The 19,520-nt window shown below is 40.1% G+C and overlaps 1 protein-coding gene across 2 annotated transcripts in view; it reads left to right on the forward strand.

Moving 5' to 3' along the window:
- The window catches only part of LOC143862517 (mitochondrial pyruvate carrier 4-like), a 54,834-nt gene extending 44,815 nt beyond the window's left edge, over window positions 1-10,019 (forward strand). Inside the window, exons 5-6 of one of the 2 annotated variants that reach the window (XR_013240342.1) lie at window positions 7,876-7,999; window positions 9,522-10,019. Coding sequence is in view for 1 of the 2 variants with exons in the window: in XM_077373592.1 (XP_077229707.1) it covers window positions 7,876-7,921 (46 nt within the window). In the remaining variant the exon portion in view is untranslated. Of the gene's footprint in view, window positions 1-7,875; window positions 8,160-9,521 lie in introns of those variants that run through there. The other variant, XM_077373592.1, reaches the window with a different exon arrangement.
- Window positions 10,020-19,520: the final 9,501 nt, after the last annotated feature.

The following is a 19,520-nucleotide window of genomic DNA, read 5'->3' on the forward strand; positions in this document are numbered from 1 at the left end:
AAATCATATTTTGGCTTAAGAATTTAGGCGATAATGCTAAAACTACTTCAAATTGTAGCTTCATAGAAGGACTATTTCTGGAGCAAATCAACATTAAAATCAAAGATCTCTTCCCAGAAAAATCTTCTGCGGTTTACTAGAAAAAACCTACTTTTAATATTTTGAAGTTGAATGTTGATATGCAGCCAGAGGCAATCCTGCTATTGCCGGAGGAGGGGGTGTTATCAAAGACTAGTATGGTCAGATTTGTTTTTTCTAATTTCTATGATGTGAATACCAACATGTTGGATGAAGCTAGAGCTATGAGAGATGATCTACGTTAGTTTGCTGCTTTAGGTATTAATAAATCTTAATTGAATCGGATACTCTTGTCCTTGTCAACATTATTAAAGGTAAAGACAGACCTCCTTGGCGTATTTATTTTATTCTAAAAGAAATAAGGAAAATATTATCTGCTATTGAATTTTCAATTACTTACATTTTTAGGGAAGATAACATTGTTGCGGACAACTTGTCCAATTTCGCTTTTGATACAAAAATTAATGCAGTTTTTTTGGATTGGACTAGTCTCACAAAGGATTCTTCTAAAGGAGCTTCCAGATGTGACCAATTATGTATTCTTTATATATATATTTTTTTTGAATGGTGTTATGTATTCTTTATATTCTTATAAAAAAATGTTGTTTTTTCTTTTTAAAAGGGGTTTTATATTTTTCTTCTTGTATTTTATAGGTTATAGGCAAGATTTTATGCCATCTTGTGACTATTATTCTCATAAATAAAATTGGAGGTGCCGCCTCAAGTTCCTAGATAATTTTAGAGTTTTTTTTTTAAAAAAAAAAAGCTGCCAACTGCTTGAGTATATAGAACATTGAGTCTTTCCTGTCCCCCTTCCAGACATAGACTCATGGTCAATTTCCTGTCTGTCACTTCAAGCATTGGTGCAATATTACAATTCTGCAATCCAAAACGTTTGAAGTACTGAATTCAAGTAGATATCGTTGCTTAAATACAACGTTTTGTTATTCCTATCTCTAGTGATTTTAATCTCAAGTCAAGAATATATGGTGCTTATCACATGTCTTTCTTCTTAAATTGTGAGCTAAGTACCAACTTAGTTCTTTCAATCACTTCCAAGTCGTTTCCTGCTATCAGTATGTCATCCACATATAGAGACAAGATTGTAAACTCACTCCCACTTCTCCAGACATATACACAATAGTCGAGCTTGTTAGCCACATAGCCTAATTTGAGAATTAACTGATGAAATGTCAAATACCATGACAAGGAGATTGTTTTAGACAGTATAGAAATTTCTTTAATATATACCATTTCCTCGTCTCTTACCTAAAAACCCTCTTTTTGGTTCATATAAATAGTTTCTCTCAACTCTTCGTTGAGAAAGGTTTCTCTCAACTCTTCTTTGAGAAAGGCGGTAGTTAAATCCATCTAAAAAGAGTTCTAAATCCAAATGAGACGCCTATGCTAATATAATCTTTGAAGTAGACTGGTGAGTAGTTTTCTTGGTAATTAATGCTTTTTCTTTGTGTGGCAACTAAATAGGCCTTGAACATGTCAATGGACCCATCAAAATTGTATTTCTTTGTTAGCAGCCATTTACACCCTACGACTTTTTCTCCCTTTAAGCCACATAGCTACCATACCTGATTCCTTTCAATGGAATCAATCTCTTCCTTCACTGCATTCAATAAATCCAGGGACTAATGTGATTTGTTAAAATTCATGGGATTTACAATTTCATATGTATCGATGTCTCTTGAATAGGCGCATTCCATAGGCAGATAAAGATGATAATTTTTTAAATAAGATGGTGGTCCTCTAGGTCAATCAATATGGGTTGTTGGATAGGAATTTCTGATTCGAAAGGGACTCCCAGTGTGTGGGGTGATGTTTAGGTCCTTTAGACATATCGACATTATCCCCTACTATAACCAGAGTTTCTTAACTCTGTCTCTATGACTACGGTTGTTCAATTTTTAGATCCTCTAGAAAGTCTGCATCTCGACATTCTATTATTCCACTTTCATTACGAAAGTGCCTATAACCTGTAGAGCATTCAAAGTATCCTACGAAATTACATTTCTATGTTTGTTGATCCAACTTGTTCCTGAGTTCTACCTGTTTAATTACGTGTTATGTACAACCCCATTTTCTGATGTATGATTTTCTTCCGGTCCGAAGTTTCTTGGGTGACTTTTCTACTATTTTAGTTGATATTGTATTTAATATTTACATCGTTGTATTGAGTGCATCTCCCCAAAATATCTTGGGAAGACCAGCGTGCGATAACATATATCTTACCATGTTAAGTAGTGTTCTATTTCTTGTTTCAGTCACATCGTTCTGTTCTGTACGTTGATTAACCTCTTAATTTCATGTTTCTAACAATATTTGTCAAGGTATCTAGGATTATACTTGTTAGATGTGTATTGTGTGTATGTTACTTAAGGGCATAGTGGTCAATTTTACCTTCACTCTTTTATATATAAATACATAAGTGAGGGGGAGCATATTCCAACTCACTCTTTTCTCTTCACTCTCTTCTCCTTCAACATGGTTTCAGAGCCCTAGGGTTTGGATCCCTAGGGACCACCATTGTTTCTTCTTCTTTTTCCTCTTCTTCCTCTTCCCCTTCTCTTTTTTTTCCCAATACCGGAGATAAGAGTATTGCTCCCATCGGCAAGGGTAATAGACTGAGAAGAAAGAGGACGAAACTAAGGGATGAAGAAGTACCTGTCATATGATTGGAGGCTCTGAAATCAATAATCCAAGAGCTAGAGCTAGTAAGGAGAGAGGCAGGGGAGCTACCTGGCTAGACAAAACCGGCACTTGGGGAGCGGCTGGTCAACCTGAGGCGTCGGAACTCGTCATAGTCTCCGCGAGAGAGAAAGACCCCATCAGTAGTGGCGGTTGGGCTGGGCTGAGAAGAAGATGCCGAGGGATCAGAGATGTCAGGAGCAGAGTGATGCGTTGCTCTGCTAGAACGGGTCTCAGGAGGGAACGAAGCTCGGAATGCAGAGCATAACAGGTGTCAAGATGATGTCCCTCCTGTCGACAATGAGAACAATAGGGGCGGGGACGGCCACTTGTACCACGGCCTTCACCAGAATCACGGCCAGCACCATGACTGCCACGGCCAAAATCACGCCCACGACCACGTCCAAAGGTGCCACGACCACGAGTAGCACGATCACCAGCACTATAGGCAGTTGACACAGATCCATCAACATGGTCGTAGGCAAAGAATCACCAACAATACACTATTGAGCTCGTAAATATACCTCTTGTAGGGAGGGCATAGACCCAGAACCAAAAATTTGTTGTTGGAGACGCAGGAACTCGGGTCATAATGTCTCAAGTGAACTACACGGAGTTGATCCCTACGGTGCGGCAGTCTCCAAGTCAGTCATGAGGGGCATGAGGACATCCAACTGCTGACAATGAGAGACAAACTGGCTGTAGTACGTAGAAAGAGGAGCGTCACCACGTCTGAGATGCATCCACTATGAATAGGTGGCACAAATGCGAACGAGGTTGCCCACTCTAGAATAGAGAACTGCGGTATGATCCCAAATCCGTTTGGCGGTGGGAAGGTGCATCATGGTGCCAGCAATCTGAGTAGTCATGTTGTGCCACAAGAGTGTGAATAAGAGCATCGTCTTGCTCCCACTTCTCATAAGTGGGATAAGTGAAAGAGGGAGGATCACGACGGATGAGATAGACCTTACCCCTAGCAATGAGGTAGGTCTCCACAACGACCTTCCAATTCAGGTAATTGGACCCGTTTAGTTTTATTGTAGTCATCGGTGGTAATGAACCATCCACCGATGAAGAATGGCTAGATGAAGATGAAGAAGCCGTAGGTGGTGGAGGACATGGGCCTCAGAAGCCCGCCCTAGAGAGGGATCCTCAATGGTGGGAGAATCCATATAGAGAAAGAGAAAATAATAACCTCAACAACTACAACGGCAAGGAACAAAGGGAAGAAGGGCCACTAGACGAGCCCAAGGACGTAACCGCGGCCCCGAGGAAGATCAAGGGTCCAGGGAGACATGAGAACCCGTATAAGAAGGACACAACAAGGCGGGTGGAAGAGAAGAGGGGCCGCGAAAACAAAAAAGGAGATTGGGAAGAGGATTTAATCCATCTAGAAAAGGCGGAAGGGTCGGAAAGTGAAGAAGAAGGGGTTTCTTGCTGGGTTTTGAGGTCCAAGGAGTGTTATAGAGGTCTGGTGACGACGGGAGGAGGAGAGGTTGTCGGCTAGGGTTTTGAGTGGTTGGCGGTGCCGGAAAGGGAGGAAGAAGGGTTTTGTCCGAGCGGGGGAAGTGGACGGCAAGGGTGGAGACGCAGGGAGGGGCTAGGGTGGAATTTCAGTGAGACTAAAGAGGCGGGAGAGAATTCCGGTGAGGTTAAAGGGTTAGGGAGTGGAGGGAAGTGGTTTCCGGAGAGGGTAGGTGAGCAAGAGGGGTTGTGGAGGGGGAGGGAGGTTTCCGGCGAGGTTAAAGGAGGAAGGGAGGGGTTTTGGAGCTGTCCCGGCGAGGATGGAGGGTCGGGGAGGAGTCGTAGAGGGTTGGTGTGGGTTACGACGAGGTTAAAGGGGGCCAGGGGAGGGCGGGGATGGTTTCCGACAAGGCTAGGGGAGCAAGGAGGGGTCGTGGATGGCGTCAAGGAAGTTTCCGGCGAGGTTAAAGGGCGCAGGGAGGGGCGTGGAGGAAGAAGAAGAGGTTGGGGTGGGTTAGGTGAAGGGTTTGGATGGAGGAAGAGAAGAGGAGGGAAAGAAGGTGTTAGCCCAAGGGTTCCCATGGGTTCAACCATTCACCTTTACATTCTTGTTTTGATGCTAGCAAACCCAAATTGATTAGTCTTTATGGACAAATGTGTTGCTTTGTAGTATTGTGCCTTAGACAGGAAAGTCAAATGTCAAACCAAGTTAGCACAATACAACTCAACACATGGCTTGCGGATCAACATGCACAATGAACCGAACGAGCTTGTACATACATTGGAAACATCATCCTTGGAAGATATTCAAGTCAAAGATCCTACAAGCATACCTAGCAAAGTGCCAAGAGAAACTTGGAGATGAACCAGCATTGGTGACCACCTCATGTACCATTCAACATGTTCAAAGAATGGAGGAAGTCACAAGACCAGAAGCAAGTTGAAGAGTTCACTCACAAGTTGAAGATGTCCAAGAAAGTGCTAAGGAGCCAAGACAATCCAAGAAGACTCAAGGTTCTATATTTTTATATTGTATTGGAGTCCTCTTGTCAAAATGTATTTGCACTTTCAAAAGGTTTTCAAATGGTTTTCATAAACAAAATTGACATCTTTGGAAATCATCCACACACCCCAAAATGTATTTGAAAACCTTGGATAAAAGCCCAAAGACCATGGCCCAAAGCCCTAAAGTTTCAATGTGTAAAAACAAGATTTCAAAACAGGGCCGGTCGACCGGGGTCTCCCGGGCGACCGCGAGAAGTGTGCTGGAACTCAAGCACCTACCCAAACATAGAGGGCTGGTCGACCGAGGCTACCCCGGTCGGCCGCGGATGGGCTCCTGAAAATTTCGGAGCCATCCAAAAATGTCACGCCGGTCGACCGTCATAAGGTCGGGTGACCGCGGATGGGTTTCTGGACAAAAAATAAAAATGTCCAGAAAGGTCAAGGCGGGCGACCGCGACACCTCCTGTCGACCGCGGAGGTTCGAAATTTCAAATTAAAACGGTGAGCGCCCAAAAGGGCGGGCGACCGCAACACCCCGGTCGACCGACCCCGTCTGGAAAAATAGTCGTTGGGGCCTGCGCGACTTGATTTTTCTCACCCAATTTAGTACGGTTTTACCCCCAAACGGTCATATTACTATTTGCGCTATTTATACCCATCCTTGACCTTCTAATCAACCTTTTGCAAGATCATTTCACATCCTTGAGAGCTTAAACTTTAAAATCTAAGGTTGTTTCAAAAATCCTCTTCAATGCTTTATTTGTGCATTTACATTCAACAAGAGGATCTCCATAGGGCTTTATTGATGTAATATTTTTGGAAAGATTGTGAGCTATTGATTGTTTGTATTAGCCTATGAAGAGGCATTAAGTGAGCTTTCCTCCTATTCATTGCAATCGGGGTCTACGATTCGGCCCAACAACAAAGGTGAATCCAGCGCGAAGAGGAGCTTTTCCCTTGGAGCCGGTTTGCGAAGAGGGATCACTACCTTGGAGGCGGTTTGCGAAAATGAGTGATTTCCTTGGAGGCGGTTTTGCGAAGAGGGATTGTTCCTTAGAGGCGGTTCGCGAAGAGAAGTGATTCCCTTGGAGGCGGTGTGCGAAGAGGGTTGATCTTCTTGGAAGCGGTTTGCAAAGAGGGTTTGTTCCCTTGGAGGCGGTGTACTTTGTAAAGCTTGGGACTCAGCATTTGAAGAGGTCCATCATAGTGAAGGAAAATCCCAAGGAAAGACCAAGTACTTAGGTAGTGGAGTAGGTCCGTTTGTGACCGAACCACTATAAATCTGTGTGGTCTCCTTGCTCTCCTCCTTTGGGTGTTTGGTAATATCTAATATTTCTTTATGTTTATAATTAATTGAACAAGGGTTAAATTTAAACTTGTATTGATTTCAAAATCTTAATTAAATTTGAATAAAAATTTTAATAACCCAATTCACCCCCCCCCCTTGGGTTGCCCTTTGGGATTTCAGAAGGCAATGGTGGTCCCTAGGGGTCCAAAACCCTAGGGCTCTGATACCATGTTGATGAGAAGAAGAAGAAGAAGAGAGAATAAGCAAATGTGACTTGGAGAGTGCTCCCCCTCACTAATGCATTTATGTAAAGAGAGAACATTAAAAATAACCACTATGCCCTTAGGCATCTACATAGACATATACATACATCTAACTGGTATTATTGAGATTATCTTCTCAAATCTTGTCAGATCTCTTTCCATAAATTTTGGCATATTAGTTTCTATGTTTATTATCTTGAGTGTTCTATATAAACACTCATTTGGCTTGACTGTAATGTATTCAAGATTAGTGGAAAATCCCAATTTCTTCAGAAACCAGTCCCTATGATGCCGGTGTCCGGTTCTACAGGAGAAGATGAAGAAGAGGGCTTCGCTCAGCTGTTGGGACTTTTCTTATGATCAGTTTTCTTTTTATATGATAACAAGGAAATGATCTTGTCTGATATTTACACAAGCTATTTGAGTTGGAGTCCCGATCAAACTCAATGCCTTGATTCTAACACCTATTCATGATGTTAGCTGCACTCCCCTAACAGTTACCACAGAAGCTATTGTGTTGGTAGGCTCTTTTGCAAGAGAATGTAATGCCCTGTTTGTTTTGGATTTTGGGAACCGATTGCAAGTCCAAAAACTGATTTTAGGACTCAAAATTACGTAATTGAGTCCAATAATCGGTTTTGGACTCGCAATTTGTACCCAAAATCCAAAACAACAGGGCTTCAACAGGAGAAATTAAATGATGAAAGGACTGTATAAACATGTACCCATCATCCCATCCTTGATATTTGTTCCAACAGCAGCTCACTTTTTGAGGAGCTGCTGTTGGATCAAATATCAAGGATGTTACCTCTGTTGTACCACCTTTACGTGTTTATCCTTTCATCATATAATTTCCCCTTAAACAGAGCTGATTATCCCCAAGTGCAACCTTTGTCCCTTATGATGTCTTTTTTTTATTAGAGTTTTAATTATCATTAGAAACCAAGTCTGTTCTTTTATTACTGTCATTGAGATTCAAAATCTTATTTATCCTTTTCTACCATATTTTAGTTTATAATCACTTCCAGATGAATGTGGAAAGTAATGTTAACCCTTTTATTTCTTTGATTCTTTCAGACAGGATTACTTCTCTGAGGCTCAAGAGGCCGTTGCTAAAGAATAAGGAACAAACAGTCTCCCTATTATCCATTGTATATCTTCAGATTTGCAGCCGAATTTATGGCGAAACCATTCTTAATTGGTAATGACAGAATCTTTTTGCATGGGAATGTGCTGGTTTGTTTTGCTTACTTTGAGGTTTTCAAAGATGCACTTTTGTAAATATAATTTTTATCCATTTGAATCCATAGTGTTTATATCCCTGCATTATATAATATATCAGGTATATATGAGTTTTTATATGGTGTCTGTACATATGCAGGCTTTCTAAAAAAAATATACAGTGGGTCCCACCAGTGGCGGAGCCAGGATTTATACATACAGGGGGGACAGGTTATACATAAGGCTGGGCCCAGATTGAGTTGGGCCTATTAAGGAATTTGACCCAACTCAACAGGGGCAGCTGCCCCCCTTATGCTAGCTCAGCCCCTGGGTCGCACCTTGTTAGAAGATTCAAACCCTCTTATCTGTAAAGTTTTTTATAATGTGCCTTCCATCTACAGATCGTAGGGTTAGGATCATCCTAAAGAGATGATTTTGGGGGTGCATGGCCTAGTTATGTTGGTGGTTTGTTTCAAATGATGGCTTGCATATAGAGGATTCAATTACATTTGGACCAGCTTTCACATTCAAAGGGAAAAAGTCTGCTGATTAAATTAATAGTACTATTTCGGCTAATCCTCTCTCCACTGATGAGCTCAATCTGAGCAAAAGCACCATATTTTTCGTGGCCCAAAAATCGCAGGATCATAGGGTGTTCTCCAACTCTTTGAACAGAATCACTTGGAGTGACTCCGCTTCGCTTCGAAAATTCAGCCCAAAATCATGGCAATAGCTGAAGGGGCTAAATTTGAGTAACATCATTCTTAGACTCTTTTCTTCTCCACATTGAAAAAAGCACAGAAGTTCTCTCCATAACATCGCACCCAAATTCCTCCCCTTGCTCTAATGTGGAGCTTCGAACCTTGCTAGCAACAAAACAAAAGCACAATCTTACAAGCTTGGTTGTTGATGCTTTGCTAGCAACAAAACAAAAGCACAATCTTACAAGCTTGGTTGTTCATGCCAAAGCATCGACCACGAGAACAAGAGACATCAAAATTAGCCAATGAATTAACATGGGCTTTACTGATATCCTTTGAGTGAGGAATGCTTTGGACCACCAATGTCCTAAAAATAATGTCAATTATCGAATCTTAACATTGAACCATGGCTATTTTTCGTAGTTGAATGTGAACCATTTACTTACATGTTATTTGTTGTCTTTTAGACTTGAGTGAGATTATTATTATTAAGAAAAATTGTCAGTTGGTGACACAAAAATGACAAAATAGTGGATGGGTGACACCCTTTTGAAAGCTTGTCGACGGAGGTCAAAACACCTTTTACCTAAATACCCCTAAGGAAGAAAAAACCCATCATTTTAACTTTTCTTCGTTTTTAACTGTTTGGAAGCTTTTTTCACTTTCTCTCTCTCATTTTTTCATTTTTAACCACGTGCAACCCATCTTCTCCGGCGTGAGGTGGTGGCCGGCGTGAAGATCAACCCATTTTCTCCGTCGTGGGGCGGTTTCTTGTGCTAATCCGAACCTCTCTTTTTGTAGTGGACCGTATTCTGGCGAGGACATCATTTTTTCCGGAGTGTTCTCCATCATCTCAGGTATGGTAGGGTATCATGTTTCTTTTTCTTTTTACTTTTATTTTCCTTCTATTAAGTTACTTTTGTAGTTTAGGGTTTCATTTTCACTATTGGGAAGCCTTTATACATCTAAGGTCTCATTTTTTGTTTTTCCCTAATAAGTTGGCTTTGATGAGAAATCGTTGACATCTACTGTTTCATTTTCACTGTGGAGAACCCTCTTTTGATAATCTCCCATTTTCAGTATTGAGAATCTCCTTTTGAATTGATAATATCCCACTTCCATTGTTGATAACCCCCTTTCACTGTTGACAACCCCCTCTTGAGATTGATAATCTCCCTTTTCCAGTGTTGAGAACCCCTTTTTGAGATTGATAATCCCACATTCTAGGGTTGGGAACCCCCTTTTGAGATTGATAATCCCCCACTTCCGGTGTTGAGAACCCTCTCTAGGTAGATTGATAATCCTCCATTTCCAGTGTTGAGAACTTGTTTGTGAATGTTGAAAAACTTGTAAAATTAAACAGGTTTTATGGTGTCTGTTTGTGTTTGTGTTTCAATTTGAACAGGGGAACTTGTTTGTGAATGTTGGAAAACTTGTAAATTTAAACAGGTTTTATGGTGTTTGTTTGTGTTTGTGTTTCAATTTGAACAGGGAACTTGTTCCTGAATGGGTGGAGAACTTGTAATTTTAAACAGGTTTTAAACAAGTGTGTTTGTGTTTCAAGTTGAACAGGTGAACTTGTTTCTTAATGGATAAGAAGCTTGTAAATTAAAATAGGTTATGATGTGTGTTTATGTTTGAAGTTGAACAGGGGAACTTGTTTGTGAATGGCTCAGGAACTTGTAAATTTAAATGGTTGGTGGCCCATTTTTTAGGTTCATAACCCACTTTATCTACCTAATAAAATGGTTGGTGACCCATTTATTGGGTTGATAATCAACTTTATAATGTCAATCACCCCAAAAATTGGTAGGTTGGTCAGCCTAATTTTCAATTCCAATAGCTTTATCTACCTGGTAAATTGGTTGGTGACCCTTTTCTGGGTTGATAACCCACTTTACAATGTCAATCACCCCAAAAAATTGAGAGGTTGGTAAGCATAATTTTCAGTTCCAGTAACTTTATCTACGCACGTAATTTGTTGGTAACCCAATTTTTAGGTTGATAACCCACTTTGCATTGTCAGTCACCCCATAAGGTGGGAGGTTGATAAGACGGTTGCCAAATTCCAGTAGCTTTATCAACACTGAAAATTGGTTGATAACCCATTTTATTGGTCGGTGACCTACTTCCGAATGTTGGTAACCTCGTTTTGAGGTACCCACTGAATGGGTTGATAGCCCAAAAAATTAGGAGTCAATAACCCGGTTTGTCAATTCCAGTACTTTTATCAACACAGGGATTGGGTTGATGACCAAATTTGTGTGTCGGTAACCCACTACCGAATGTTGGTAACCCAAAAAATTGGGAGTCGATAACCCAGTTTGTCAATTCCAGTAGTTTTATCAACACAGGGATTGGGTTGATGACCCAATTTGTGTGTCAATAACTCAGAACCGAATGTTGGTAACCCAATTTTGAGGGCGTCGATAACCCGAATTGTGAATTCCAGTGGCTTTATCAACCTAGGGTATGAGTTGGTAATCCAACTTGTGCGTTGGTAACCCATTTCCGAATATTGGTAATCCTGTTTTCAAGGAGTAGATAACCTGAATTTTGAATTCGAGTAGCTTTATCAACCTAGTGAATGGGTTCACCCAATTTACGAATGGTTGATAACCTATTTTGAGGGAATTGATAGCCTGAATTCCAACATCCAGTAACTTTGTCAACCAAGGGAATGAGTTGATGATCCTATTTTGTATGTTGGTAACCTCACTTCTGATTGGTTGATGACCCATTAATAGGGTTGCTGATGCCATAATTTCTACTGGTGAAGTGCACAGCCTCCCTGACCTTAAAGATGTTGTGCTGAACATTGGTGGTTTCGCCAGAGGTGAGCTCATTGATGCTTATGTGTACCTGCATGGGTATCACAAGGAAGCTGAGGCCTTCCTTTCTCTGGACGAGATGGACCGATTGGAGATGTTGGGGCGCATTATGGGGTGCTTGGCTATGCAGTTATGACTACCTTTTATGGTTGGATGGTTTTTTTGGGTTATTGGGCATTTTTGTTGAACCGTTTATATATGAACTACTTTTGTGATGTTTATTTATATTTTGGGTGTATGGGTTTGATGGAATTGTTGTAACTTATGGATGGGTTTGTTAGTATGGGTTTGATGGAATTGTTATAACTATGTGATGTTTGATGGGTTTGTTAGTATGAGTTTGATGAACTAACTTATGTATGATGGCATTGTTATATCTATATTTTGGGTGTATGGGTTTGTTAGTGCATCATTCTATCTCTTTTTAATGGATGGATTTTATGGAACTATGTATGTGTTGTTGATGTGGTACCAGGTAATGGCGAAGGATAAGTTTTGTGTGGTTTTCAAGGGATGACAGGTGGGCATATTTGATAGTTGGGCAGACTGTCACCTTCAAGTGAACAGGTATAGTGGAGCATCTTATCGCTCCTATGCCACAAGGAAGGAGGCAGAAATAGCCTTAAATGCATATGATGAGCGCCAGCATTTGAAAGACAAGCGTGAAGAGGACATCCATAGTGTTCAGTGGTTTTTGGGGTTAGCCATTGGTGTGGGGTTAGTACCTATGAAAGTAGCATTTTAGACTTTTTTTCACTTGTTTATGAGGTATGTTGACTCACATTATGGTTTTATATGCAGACTGGGCATTAAAATGGTTGTTGATGTCAAAATTACTACTGGTGAGGTACACAGCCTCCATGACCTCAAAGATGCCGTGCTCAACATTGATGGTTTTCGCCAGAGTTGAGCTCATTGATGCTTATGTGTACCTGCACGAGCATCAGAATGAAGCTGATGCCTTCCTTTCTCTGGACAAGATGGACCGAGTGGAGATGTTGGGGCTCATTCTGCGCCGTTTGGTTATGTGATGTTTATCTATTTTTTGTTGAACCATTTATATATGAACTATGTGATGTTTATCTATATTTTGGGTGTATGAGTTAGGTGGAAATGTTATAACTTATATTTATCACAGTTTCCTTTCCTTTCCTTTTTTTCCTTTGCTGCAGCGGGAAAACAATTGAATAGAGCCTAAGGGCATGAAAACATTGAGCTGGTGACAGTGAGAGACAAACTGGCCATAGTATGTAGAAAGAGGGGTGTCACCACGCCGAAGATGCATCCACTCATAATATGTGTAACAAATACGTGAGAGGTTACTCACGCCTGAAAATAAAACTGCAGTATGATCCCAAATCCTCTTTGCAGTCGGAAGCTATATCATAGTCCCGAAAATCTGTAGAATCATACTCTCACAGAATAAACTACGGATATGAGCATCATCCGTTTCCCACTGCTCAGAGGTGGGATTCGAAGCCGCAAGAGGGTCATGACGAATGGTGTATACCTTCCTTTTGGCAATGAGATAAACTTCCACCACCACTTTCCAATTCATGTAATTGGCAATGAGATCCCAACAAATATCCCATCTCCTTCCATTGGCCGACTACTATCAGTCGGAAGCGGTTGAGAACCCCCTCTGATAGGAGAATCCGCACTGATAAGCTGAGCACATGGACTAACACCGATCTTTCCATGATCGTCATCCTCCTCCTCATCATCATCGTAATCATCATCACTACCATCGTCATTATCATCATCATTTCTTTCTTCTTCTAAATCTAAACCCCTCACATAGAAACCATCTTCAAAAATATTATTGAAGTCCACTTCAACATCTCCCACATTTTGGAAGTCATCGATACCTCCAGTAACATGGTTGGCATGCAAACCACTTGCCAATGTTTCATTTAAGTCAATTTGAGACATGCATAGTTCGGCAATATATAATCAGTTTCATTCCATATGATTAATTCATAAATTAAAACATGGAAGTCTTGAAAGATTTCCAAATAACTGCAATACCTTATGCCGGGTTCTGCTGGAGCACCTCCTATCTCTTCACTTACATATCTCCCATCAAATTCACTTTCGTAGTCTTTTTGCAAGTCCACTTCAAAACGCAGATGCTTTTGGGACGGAATCGAAGTAGAAGGAATGCTACGATTAAGAGAGGGTCTACTAGTAAAAATATTATTTGGGGGAAGCATTGACGAATTCAAAGAATTAATACCATTGTCAATTATGCTCTTCGTTATGTATATCATCACAGAATTGAACATGTATCTGTCAAACATCCTCAACATTATTTGGATGACATCATCGTCATTGACGTCAATTAAAGTGACTATATATGGATCAACAACATATCGACATTTTATCGATAGTGAAACCTGCCTTTGTGTAACACCAATTCTTCTTTGGATTGCAGCTTCAAATTCGTCGAAATTGATTCCACGACTGACCGATAATAATGTCTTCTTCCCCCCGACATATCCCAAGAAACATCATCATTCAAATCCCCATCAAACTGTAAAAGAAGAGAAACCATTGTTTCAGACATTTTTCTAAAATTGTAAACAGGGGTTCTAAACAGAGTTTATCAAGCCTCTGAAAGGGGTTATCAAGTTGTTGCTAAAGGGCTTATCATCTCTCCTTGAGGGCTATTCAAGTGTACACAATGGGTTACCAAGTTCATAAATGGGGTTATGAACTCTAAAGGGGGGTTTCACTACCTCAATGGGGGCTTGCAAGTCAATACAGAAGATGTTCTAAGGGGATTATCAGGTCCCTAACAGGGATTTTAAGTAGTCAATTAGGGTTTTTCAATTCTCTACGAAAGGGGGGTTTCAAGTACCCAAAGGGCGCGTTTGGATTACTGAAATCGGGAATCGGTATCGGTATCTGATACCGGTTTGGGCGATTCCACTGTTTGGTTGAACTTTCCAAATGGAATGGGAAAGTATTGTTGACTCTGGGTGGAATAAACATGGGAATATAGGGCGGTTTCTGATACCCACCCAAGGGGGTGGTATTCTGATTCCCGAAAACAACAGTAAAAAAAGGCGTGAAATCTCTCGCTCGATTGACCTCGATTTCGACTTCTAATTTTAGGAATTTCCTCTAACGAACTTCCCTATCTCATCTTGTCTCCTACGGCTTTGGAAAACAACACAGATCTTTCCTCTCCGACTGCAAATCAACACCACCGCCATGGATTAAGAGAAGGGGGAGAGTGACCCCCCTCTCTCTCTCTCTCTTGTAGGCAAATCTGGTTGAAACCAGAGCTCTCTCCCTCTCTTGCTAGATTCGGTGATCGAAACCCAGATATGGGTCTCTCTCTCTCTCTCTCTCTCTCTCTCTCTCTCTCTCTCTCTCTCTCTGTTATGAGTGAAACCAAACCTCTGTCCCTCTATCTTACTGAATCTGGTCTAAGCCCAAATATGGGTCTCTCTCTCTCTCTCTCTCTCTCTCTCTCTCTCTCTCTCTCTCTCTTCCTTTTTACATCTCCCGGTATCTCAGCTTTTTCCTTCTGAATTATCTCTGTAACAATGTTTTTAATGGTTTTAAACTTTTTTTTAAATGGGTCCTTTTATCTCCTCTGATGAAAATAGTGGTAAAAACATAAATTGGAAGACTATACTGTGGTATTATAATGACCTTTGCAAGTAACCCATTTACAGAGTCCTACCAATATCTTTGAGCTTCAAACTTATAGCCAATGGTGGCTAACTCCCTTCCACCTCAAATCTGGACATTATTTGAAAATTAAACCTTTTTACCCTTCAATTTCAACAATGGCCGACTACATTGAAATTCGATTCCATACTGGCGTCGATCTAGACGATACCAAACATTAGAATGGAAATCATGATTGATTCCAGATAAATTCCTGTACATACACAAACACTAGCTTTGGAATCAGTATCCGTTTACGAGGGGAATTGGAATCGGATTGGAGTGTGATACCGATACCGATTCCTAATGCCGGCTATCCAAACGCACCCAAAGGGATTACCAAGTAAGTAAAAGGGGAATTACCAAGAATGTACAAGGGCTTTTCAACCCCCTCCAATGGGGTTACCAAGCCTCTCCGAGGTGTATCAAGTGTCAAAACAAGTTTATCAGGTAAATATATGGGACTTACCAACAGCAAATAAGGGATTATCAAGTGCAAAAAATTGTGATTCGTGTAGAAAAGGGTTTACATAAACCATCTATATTCGGGTCATCAAACACTAATACCAACTTTATTAGTAGGGTACCAACTCTAGAAGAGATTCAACTCACTTATAGCAACTCTATAAGAACGGTTTCAGAGATAATAGAAGCACAAGCCCTAAGTCACCATTTTAAAAGGGTTATAAGATAGGGTTATCAATCACAATAAAGATAGGGTTATCACACACAATACAGACAGGGTTATTATCACACACTAAAGACAGGGTTCAAACGCATTAATGGAAGCACTAATCCTAAGAGAGTAGATAAGCTACTAACTTTCACTTACACTTCGTGGGTTTCAGGCGTTAATGGAGAAATTTGCAAGAGGTTGGCTGTAAATTTTGGTAGGTGAAAAGTAAGAGAGAGAAAAATCTACTATAATGTGTTCTTTTTGCCATGAGGGGTATTTGGGTAAAAGGCCATGTCAGAAAAAGGTGTTTCGACCTCCGTTCACAAGCTTTCAAAAGGGTGTCACCCATCCACTATTTTGGCATTTTTGTGTCACCAATTGACAATTTTTCCTTATTATTATTATTTATTTATTTTGTGTAATTTTATGGTCCATTAGAAGAGTATTCCGACTGTAGCCTCCTTTTGATGGAAAGGTTAAATTTATCCATTCGGTCTGGGACCTTACACATGAGGGAGATCTTTCTGTGGCCGATAAGTTGAACGGTCATGATCCCCCTAGCAAATCCTTAATAATAATAGGAAAATGATATTCCTACAACTTTACTCAATAATGACAATAAACCTTTTTTAATTATCTTTTAAAGGTTGTTACAATTTCCGAAAGGCTCTCCACAACCAATTTAACGAGTGTGAAGAGCAGAGGATCATTATTGAAACAAGGGACTTAGGGCTGCAAATGAGCTGAGCCAAACTTTGGTGTGTTTGGGCTAAGCTCGATTAGTTTGAGCATTAGCTCGTGTTCATGACGAGCTTTATACTATGGGCTCATGTTCGGCTCACCAAAGTTCAACAAAGCTCGAGCTCGGCTCAGCTCGGCTCGTTTAGTAAACGAACGAGCTCGAGCCGAACTTTAATGAGCTGAACCCAAACATGTTCATAATCCGGCTCAGTTCATTTGCAGCCCTACAAGGGAGTAGGAATATCAATTCCCTAATAATAATACCAAAGGCTTTTGCAGAAAAAGCACTTTTGCAGCCCATCCTTTTTCAAGAGAAAAGTACCACCTCGTATGAATTAAATGGATAAGACAAATTCAACTATGAGGTGGCTCTTCTCATGAAAAAGAGGACGCGGGAAATGGCTTTGTGCGAAATTGCCTAGGCATTCTAATACAAACTAATTATTTGTAAAAAAAAAAAAAAAACTTTTGTTTTGTGCAGAACTTTCTATTCTTCACAAATTTGAGCTTGTTATGATGTTTTCACTTGAAGCTCACTAAGAGTGCTGAATTTGCAACTCTCCTCATTTGCACTGGTATATACATACAAGTGTATATACACTAGTAGGGTGTATATTGGAGAATGCAATTAACATATAATTAATTGAATTAAGTGGATGAGAGAGAGAGAGAGAGAGAGAGAGAGAGAGAGAGAGATTGCATCTGAAACAACTCTCTGTTAGAGCAGATCAGATCTTTCTAAGATTAGCACTAGATTCCTGGGGCTTAGATTAGCACTAGATTGAATAGTTGAGATAGATTAGGATTAGATTCCTCATGCTTATCTTTATCTTATTATCCTTAGAGCCTCATCCACCTGGCATTGTTTGTCTTTTTTCTACTACTTCCTTTAACCACATCTATGCCCGTCGTTTTCTCTTCCGTTGCCAGCACAACATGCGGCAAGCTTTTATGTGAGAAATCCTATCGTTGCCGGCGCAACATGCCGGCAAGCAAACCCAAGCAGACCGAGAAATCTCTTCACACTTCTCTTATTCCAAACTAACCCCTCCATTCAATTCATGCAACCCCTTTACTTTGTCTTTTTATGAAAATCAACCATATTTGACATTTACACCAAAAATCTTCTTGCAATCTTAAAATTCATAGTTGTCGAATATTTCCCATTGCCAATTGTCATCCCATCGACTAGTTGTTGCTTCGCTTCACCTTTTTTCCTCTATATTTCCTTCTTTCAACTATTTGGACGCACCTCGAACTCTTTGAAGTGCGTGCCTAAGATAGTCTTTCTACTCAGTTAAGGGGCTCGCTTCCTTGAGGTTTGTGCCTAAGAGAACAATTCATATTCCATGGGGATCGGTATGCTGTTCGTGCCCAAGAGAACAGTTCATATTCCATGGGGATCGGTATGCTAAAACCGACCGTGATGATTTGCCCATTGAGGCTTGGTCCATTGTGACCCATTTCCATAAAGATTGGTATCTAAAACAAATCTATCATTTAATAGAGAGTTGGAGTCCAACTATAACTCTTACTTGTAATAAAAGGAGAAATAAGGAAGAGAGAGAGAGAGAGAGAGAGAGAGAGAGAGAGAGAGAGAGAGAGAGATGCAGTCCAAAACCCAGAACTGCCTTGTTGAGTAGCAGCGGAGGCAAAATTGATAAAATAAATGAAAAGGGCCCTTCGATCACCGTCGTAGGAAATAAGATTTATTTTCTGCTCATCGACATGGATGAGATTTACTTCAATTCTGTCGAAGTCAAGTTGCTCAGAGCGAAACTAGAAAATACTCGTGCAGGGGCTAATCCTAGCAACCCAAAAGTTCTCAAAGAACCCAAAAGCCTAAAGGCAAATTTTCATTCAATAATAAAATAAGTCCATTACAATGCTTTCAGAATATATATTTATAAGAAAAGAAATCCTAAAAGCTAACTTCAAGTCTAAACAGTAAATCTCAACCATCAATCTATCTAAGGCAAACTAAATAAAAGTTAAAAGTTGACCTAAAATAGAAATCCTGTACCATGCCTGTAAATTGGCTATAACTTCCTCAGATCAAATCTAAATCATGTGATCTTGGGTTCGTTAGATAGGTAACAGGAAAAGCTTTCTAGTGATACCAAAATCAAGCTAAACAGACAAGATTTGATGCTTGAAAAATAGGCTACAAATAAGATAACGAAAATAGAAATTAAAGAATAAGAAATGTGTTCTCCACCGCACGTTCTTCATTGTTTTCATCGTCATCATTCTCCCCTGGTTCAAAAAAACTCTTCCTCCAGTTTTGAAGTATCGAAGAATGTCCATAATCTGAAATTCTTGACAATCAAACTGCTTCACAATCTCCTAGATGAAACATTAATTTGCCATGATCTTGAACATGCTTCAAGTCATGAATATTCACCGTAAGATCTAATAAAAATGGATCAATATATATTGATGAAAAAATTGATTTATTGTTTTTCCATTCACCCATCTCTTTAATCTCCATTATTTCACTTAATATGTTGTCAAACTCGATTTTTCTTTGTTCTTCGTTCATGGTTTCTTAGGGCACATCAATCATCGCTTCAAGTTATTTATTGATCACTTCGTCACCGTTAAAAGCCAATGACTCACCATCGAAACTTTTAAGAAAGATTAGATATTCATCTTCTGAATATTCATTATATATTGGTGGATGCTCCTAATTTATGATTTCTTCCTCTAAATAATAATAAAATGATCTTAAATCCGGTTTTACCTCTCAGTCTCGGGATGCAGCAACTCTCCTTAGAAGTGATCAGAGATACTTTGTAGCAATCACGAATCCATGCAAACATCGCTACCAAATTTCTTATTCATCCAAAGGAAAGAATTTGCTCCGATACT

This window comes from Tasmannia lanceolata, unplaced genomic scaffold, assembly GCF_043159265.1.
Source record: "Tasmannia lanceolata isolate RefF3 unplaced genomic scaffold, GAP_Taslan_0.1 ptg000003l, whole genome shotgun sequence".
NCBI classification, from domain to species: domain Eukaryota; kingdom Viridiplantae; phylum Streptophyta; class Magnoliopsida; order Canellales; family Winteraceae; genus Tasmannia; species Tasmannia lanceolata.